At 37.3% G+C, this 7,970-nt stretch overlaps 1 protein-coding gene across 5 annotated transcripts in view; it reads right to left on the bottom strand.

The window, feature by feature from the left end:
• The window catches only part of LOC105049235 (molybdenum cofactor sulfurase), a 92,350-nt gene that overhangs the window by 39,031 nt on the left and 45,349 nt on the right, over positions 1–7,970 (bottom strand). For all 5 annotated transcript variants that reach the window (XM_073260508.1, XM_073260510.1, XM_073260509.1 and 2 more), the window contains 2 exons: positions 7,436–7,513; positions 7,152–7,253 (listed from right to left, as the gene is read on the bottom strand). In XM_073260508.1, coding sequence (XP_073116609.1) covers positions 7,152–7,253; positions 7,436–7,513 — 180 coding nt within the window. The remainder of the gene's footprint in view (positions 1–7,151; positions 7,254–7,435; positions 7,514–7,970) is intronic.

Below are 7,970 nucleotides of genomic sequence, written 5' to 3'. Positions count from 1 at the left end.
TGTGCTCATGGACCCGCATACATCAGTATGTATTAGGCCCAAGAGCTCAGTAGCTCTCTCACCTTTTTCAATGAAAGGTGACTTGGTCATTTTACCAAGAAGACAGGACTCACAGGTTGGAAGTGATTCACAATCACTAACTTCGAGGATTTCCTCTTGAGTCAACCTGTTTATCCTGTTCTTGTTTATATAACCTAGCCTACAGTGCTATAAGTAGATATCTGATACACTATCTAATCTAAGGTGCTTGCCAGTAGAATAGACTACGTTAACAGATTGTGATAACATATACACACCATTGTTCAAATATCCACAAAAAATAGTAACACCATTCATAATGATATTACAAAGTACAAACTTATTTCTTTATTGAAATTTCATAATCATTTTTGGCCAGAAGACCTACAGAAATAATATTTAAAAAGAAACTGGGACAGAAATGACAATCAGTAAGAACAACGGTATGGGACTCAAATACAAGTTTCAAGATTCCTAATGCTAGAACTGGAACTGGTCTTCCATCTCCAACATTCAGGAACCTCTCGCCTTGCTCGAATCTCCTACTGAACTACAACCCCTGCAATGAATTGCAAATATGATAAGACTACTGGTATCCAATACCCAGTCAATTATATCACAAATAGAGAAATTGCAAGGAGTTATCATATAAATACCTTGCCCAGCAACAGCTTGCTTCTTTCTCTGCCTGTTCTGGTCCAAGGAGGCAATGTACTGAGGACAGTTTCTCTTCCAGTGCCCTTGCTTCTTGCAAAAGAAGCATTCAGCTTGACTCTTATCGGGCTTGATCTTTCTGGTCTGGCCCTGCACTGATGTCCCAACCTGAACTTGCACCTTCTTCACTTTCTTTTTTTGTTCTTCTTCCCTTTCTCAAAGGGTCGAGAACCAGAAGACGAACCTCCCACTAAGTTCACCGACTCCTTGTAGAGTTGGTGATCCTTCTCAAAGTTCTGAAGCAACCCCAGTAACCCGTGATAGTTTACTTCAGGCTTTGTCATTCTATAATGAGTGAGAAATGGGAGATAAGACTTGGACAGCGAGTTCAGTATTGCATCTTTCCCAAGCTGCTCATGCAAGGAAAAGCCGAGGTTGCTCAAATGCTCCATCAGCTCGATCATGTACAATACATGATCAGTGATAGAGACACCATCCCGTATTTTGGCATTGAAGATGGCACAACTAGTCTTGTGCCTCTCCACGTCATCGGATGTGCCAAAGGCATCCTCCAATACTTGAAGCATGTCCTTTGGCTGAGCCATCTCAAATCTACGACTGAACTCGTTGCTCATGACAGCCAGCATGATGCAGCGCACCGTGGTTCGATCACTGAGCCACTTCTGATAAGTCTCTGACTGTTCCACGTGCATTGGCAGCTAGCTCCTCAGGTGCAGGATCCGTTATCACATATAAGATCCGTTCATGCTCCAGGACATCTTCAACTTTCGGTACCAGCTACCGAAGTTGGGTCCCACCAAATTTTCATTGTCCAACAATGATCGAAGCGATAGGGAAGTGGCCATATCTGCATAAAGGAAAATCAAAATCTAATTAGTAATTGATTCATTAAACCTAAAGATTTGGACTTTAATCAAAAGATTTCTCCCACTATTTTATTCGAATTGGTAGCCTCTACCTCCAATTTGAGGAATTACCTTAATTCCGTAGTGGGTACTAGAATCTACTTAGACTGCACACAAGCCCAACTTTGGTTGGCCAACCCATGTACATCTAAGGGTAGGTTCATAACCAATTATTTATCTAAACAATTTCTAGTAATTTTAATTTTGCCCCAGTCCCTAATCAGTAGGCTTTAGCCTCCACTGAAAAGGTCTGGTTAGGTCCAACCATTAACATAACCATATTTGGCCCATCTAGCCAATGAATGATTAGGCCCAACTTTGGTTGGCTAACCTAACCACCATTTAGAAAGATGCAGTCAAGAAATCATATTATGAATGACAATTCCATCGGCCGATAAGCACCAGACCTTTGGGCCTCCAATGATTATCCAACTGATGGACCATTATCATCCACTTAATGGGAGGCTATGATCTAATTATTACCATAACTATTTCATTTTAAGGACCTAATAATTTTAGAGGATTTAATTGATTTAGAGGAGGTCAGATAAACCAGCTTATCATAATCCTCCCACTGGCTTCACCAAGTCAGCTTAAGGGAGACCATTAAAAGGGCTGGTCTAGGAGCACCTAAATCAGCCACACTGATTTACCTAGCTGACATGGGTCAGCTCGAATAGTCAAGTGATCCGATCAAAACATAATTTCACCAAGAGACCAGGTAAGTTCGATCGGTGGGAGGGTCAGTCAAAGCTTGCCTTAGACACCATCAAAAATGGCCAGGTAAGCGGGCTGCCAATTAAAAACTACCGGTCTAATTTACCTTAGACACCAACTGGTTTAATTACCTTCGATTAGATCAACCTAACAGTTCGTGCTAAACCGCTTAGCCAAGAATCAAGTCCATTTGGTTCTCGTTAAAAATATGGACTTGACCAACTACAACTATTGTAATTGATCTAGAGAATCCTTGACCTAATCTAAGACAACAATTGATTAGATTTAGTCAATTCTCTAATTAAGTCCATCTTTAATCTAACCTTGGGTCTAACCCAATTAATGGACCTAATTCCCACTAACCCATTAACCCAATGTGTTATGGTTTGTGTCTTAGGTTCTTCAATGCACAATCCTAGAACCTAATCAAACAACTTCTTAATTCTCAATTAAGTTTTGGGCTGAGGGTTGGGGTTCGACTTTTCGAAAATAATTTTCATGTTTCTAAAATATTTTTACAACATGGTTCTACCAACCAAGCTGCATGTTTGATTCATAATCAAAATGCAAGTGAAATAAGCATGAAACTACTTTAGATCTAATCTAAACAGATTCATGTAATTGAAACAATTTCAACTTTAAACTGCGCAAATTTCCCAGACAAATATATGATGGTTCTTTGCGCAAAAATTATTTACAAAGAGATTTCATTTTAGATTTAAACATCTTTTAAATCTAATAAATCATAAATTTAATCTAGATCACATCTAACAAATTTATGATTAAAGATAGATCTACACGAACTAAGACAATCTTTGCACTGTAAGAGGTAAACCTTACAGCAGAATAACCTACAGTTCGTGATTGATCTAAAAATTTTAATTTCAGATTTAACAATCAGATTATAAATTAGATCTAATCTAAGAAATAATCTAAGCATGTATAAATAATCATGTAATAAACAACCTAGGCTCTGATACCAATTGAAAGAACCAGATCTAGGGTTTTAGGATTAGATCTTGAAACTTTTTCAAGATCAAGCAGCGGAAGACTAAAATAAATCATAAATTTATCTTATAAAACCAGAGAATCTCTAATCTAAGATCCTATTACATGATTATTATATGGCATTAAATCAGAAATTAAAATATAAAGAACAAGAACTACATGTTGATCATATCAACATGTTTCTATGCTACATCTAATGTATGTAAATTATAACAGATCAGATCTATTACCTTGCAAGTTAGACGTTCTAACTTTGCTGATCCGGGCTTGAGGATGATGTTGCGAGCCGCACACGCGTCCGACCTCTAGGAGTCGTCCACACGAGCCCACGAATCACAATCAAAAGTTCTAGTCCAGAAAATCAGCACAATATGCTAGTACTGTGCTGATCCTTCTTCGATGGTCGATCAGATGCCTCCTTCTTGATTTGGACTCTTCCAAAGATGAGAAGTAGGAGGAGTTTTAGATGTAAGACACTCTCAAAAAACTCACAGATGGAGGAAGGGAAGAGGTGCACTCAGCAATCCTAGAAGAAGATCCTCTTCTTTTTTTCTTTTCTTTAACCCAGACACTTAGTTTTGTGTCTATTATATCTTCACGCCCCAACACTCTTTCTCTCTGATTTTCACATGCCCCAAAGGTCTCTCAATGCTCTATAATCCACAAAAATTTCAAGAAAAAATTCATCTTAAATAAAGAATATGAAGAATCTTTGTCTAGGTCAAATACCTAGTCAAGGAAAATCCAAACAGGGCAAGACAAGGGATGCCCAACTCATGGGCACCCCCTCCTTTTTCTGCCATGGACCACCAGCAAAGGGCGCATAATATGTGCCATAAAAGTCACAAAAATTTCAAAAAAAATCTGGATAAAATCAATGCCATAAGGAAAGAGTTTTGGTTTCCTAAAATTCTATCTCATAGAATTTGAAATCCAAACTAATTCCTACTTTGACTTGGTCCAAAACCACATTCCATGTAAGAGAGAAAGAGTGGAAAGTTTTGGGCGTGCGTGAAGGCCTGGGAGAAAAGGTTTTGTCGCACAAAATAAGAGAGAGTGGGCATGGGGGGCTAAGGTGGGGCAAGATGGAATCCTAGTCTTACTAGGGTTCAATCTATGACTTGTTCAAATTTGATTTCTCAAACCAAATCAAACCAAAACCAAATCAACCCAATTAAAATAAGTCTTAACCCAATTAAGAACCTAATTTAATTAGATTAAATTAGATTTAAATCTGATTTAATTTTCTAATCGAATTAGAAATTAGGTTGACCCAAGTCCTAATTGAATTAGGACTAGTTTTTCCTTGCACTTGGCTTATCCAATAAATCAATTGGACTTGATCCAATCAAGCCCAAACCAAATCTAATTAAATCATATTCAATTAGACTTAATCTCAACCCATTGGCTTAATCAAATTAAGCCAATTAGCAATCGAATTGCTAATCGATCCTCTTGCAACACTTGCACTAGGTTAAATGTCAATCGTATTGATCGTTTAACCCTAGAACGATTCTTAATCGTTGATCAACCATCCGATCAGATCATGAACTCTAATGTGTATGACCTCATAGGTCCGAATCTAAGCCAGTAGCACAGGAACAAATTCCTGTACCAATCGAAGTGACCATCTAGCAATGGTACCCGATGGTCGGATAGGTCAAATGTGTAGAACATCCTTAGAGCCCATGCGGATATAGTTTTCATATAATTCATCTCCTTGACCAAAATGCTCATAGGACACCTCAGAGTTCAACTGTCAACTCTGATCAGGTTGTCCACATTGTATTTCAAAATATCAAATCCATCTGATGGATTACCTTGACCAAGGTTTTGCTAAATTGAAATACAGCGACTCATTCTTCTCCAACTCTTGAAGTGATCAATCCCATCTTGATCACACTCTGACTTCACAAGTACTTGACTGTGCCCAGAAGCCTTCCGTCACTGAATTAAAAATTCAGTTAGACCAGTATCAAAGCACAGTGAGTTGTTTGTAAGTCACTGAGGCGATCTCAAGTCTAAGGGACACTTATACCTATATCCCATCAAAAACATTCTCGACAGCAGAATGCTCTGGAGTTGGTCACGTTCAGTGATGATGTACCCTTACATCTCACCTGTATGCCATACCAGTGTCTCCACACTCCTTGGTTAAGAGGACAACCAACCCATATGGCCTACAGCGACCTATACTCGATAGAAGCTGTCGTCCTTATTAACAGCCTATCATTTGGTCGTGAACAGTTTTAAGGACTAATCGATAAATCCTCTCTTTATCGAACCTAAATAGTCCTAAGGACTTCATCACAACAACGGAGTTCATTAGAAGATGAAAACTTATGATGAAAATACCAAAAATATATTTTATTTATTAATAAATCAATTACAATACAAGGTTGCTCAACCGTCAACAGGCTGACGATTGGCTTTTGGGACATATTTCCCAACAGAATAAAGTTGATCCAGAAATTCTCAAGAAATTCTCTTGAGATTTCGAATCTACCTGAACAAAGAGATCTTAAAATCAAGATTTTACATCCCGACGGGACAGGGGGCATCCTGGGCATCTCGGTCGTCCTATCCTGTTCCTACGAGAAAATGGGACCAAGATGGGCTTAGGACTTCGAAACTCATTCACACGGGGAGAGAAAAAAAAAGAGAAAAAAAGGAAAGGAGGGAAAGATGAAGAAAAGAAAAAATAAAAGAAAAAATAAAGAAAAATGAAAAAAAGAAAGGAAGAACAAGAAGAACAAGAAAGCAAAAGGAAAGGAAAGAAAAGTAGAGGAAAAAAAAGAAAAAAAAGGAAAGAAGGGGAGAGAGATGGAGGATATCTACTGGGAGGCATGACCCGGACTGTCATCGGGATAGAACACGACAGCCGAGAGTCCCGTTCCATGGAGAAACCAGGACACCTTTGTCTCACAAGATTTAAAACCTTGCTTAAAATGATAAATAAAGGAGCAATTCACTCCATAAAAATGTTTGACATAGGTTTTTGTCGAGCAAGTTACAGATAAGAATACCTGGGAATAAATATTCAAATCTCACTTAGACAAAAGATTCAAGATACGAAAAACTGGTGAATGGACATGAGGATTTAAGGAAACTGAATGGATGCGATGATGTCAAACTTGAGGATAGAGAGTCACACAGGAAGTTGTGTGAGACATTGTTCAACCAGCATTACTCTACAATGTGAGTGGTCAAAAACAATGTTCAGGAGATGCTGTAAAATAGAGAATTTTGAAGTGGGTTCCTCAACTAAGGAACAATATGGATAAAATGATGACAAACTGATTAAATTGATAATGCTAGGTACAGGATGCAGTGGACTGGTGCAACAATTCCCAAGTAAATAGGCTAAACCAAAAGTTAGAGTGTGGAAAAGAAGCTTAATTTGTCGTAGGGGAAAGCTAGATGAAATTGAGAATTGACCTTAAAAAGCTTAGTCTGAAACCGCCTTATATCTGAGTGTATATAAGAATAGGATTCATAATGCAGGTCATAGGTGGACAAGCAAGGATGAGTTCTCTCATTAAAATATAATGGTAAAACCATAAAAGCATTCTGAACTGCTAAAGAACTAGTCTTAGAACAGCATCCATTTTCTACAGCATTAAAAGGGTACAGATTTTATGCACCAAGAGATCATTAGAATCTCATACAGTAGAACTTCCAAAAATGTCAAACAAGTATGCTTATATGCAATATGAATATTAAATTTGAATTTTACTAAGTATAAAAAATGAAAAGAAAGTTTAAAAAAAAAAAAACAAAGCTTGCAAGAAACTGCAAATATAAGTGATAGGAGAAAAAAAAAATTACCTCTGCATCTTCAAATGTTGACATATAACCAAACGATATCCTAACAGCACCTGTTGGTTTTCCACATAATACATCCTTATCATCCCAGCAAACATGGCCAGCCTGTTGTAGAAAATAGAATGTGAATAAAAGATAAATGTACATTAAGGTAATTAAAATAATCCTTTAACAAGGTATGAGGCACAGTTTCTTTCATTTGTATGCTGCTCTTAATAAAGTAGCATCCACAAGAAAAAGAAGAAAACAATAAAAATACATTGAAAAGATAGAAAACTGTAGCATACCTCATAGTTGGAAATAAGATCAGAGTGAGATAAACCAAGATATTTGGCACATGCACCAGGATTGCAGAAGCAACCTGTCTACAGTAAAATCATTAAAGCAAGAATTACACCAAAATATCATCATTCTACTTTATTCTCATAAAAGTAATCATTCAACAAACATTGTTATGTCTAAAACAAATATTACACAATGTCACAAACATTAACTTGCTGCATATTATTAGTTATCATCCATAATTTCACAAATCTACATTAGTCATAAAACTGATCTTTTCCATTCCATAAAGTACATATGCATTTCACAGCTGAGACACCATGAGATGAAATAAAATAGCAAAATGTCGTGTCCTAAGACCAGGATAATGTACTACTAAACCAAATTCTAAACCTTGAATCAAAGATGCAAAGCTAAAACAGGCTATTTTTGCCTTCTGAATTGTCCATGCTTCATAGGGTTCTCAAAATAGTACTGCCCTTTTCGCATGACTACGCCTGCAAAACAATCATAACACCAATTTGTACCTCTCAAGCTTAT

Source organism: Elaeis guineensis, chromosome 7 (genome assembly GCF_000442705.2).
Source record: "Elaeis guineensis isolate ETL-2024a chromosome 7, EG11, whole genome shotgun sequence".
NCBI classification, from domain to species: domain Eukaryota; kingdom Viridiplantae; phylum Streptophyta; class Magnoliopsida; order Arecales; family Arecaceae; genus Elaeis; species Elaeis guineensis.
This window is presented reverse-complemented; position numbering and strand designations above follow the sequence as displayed.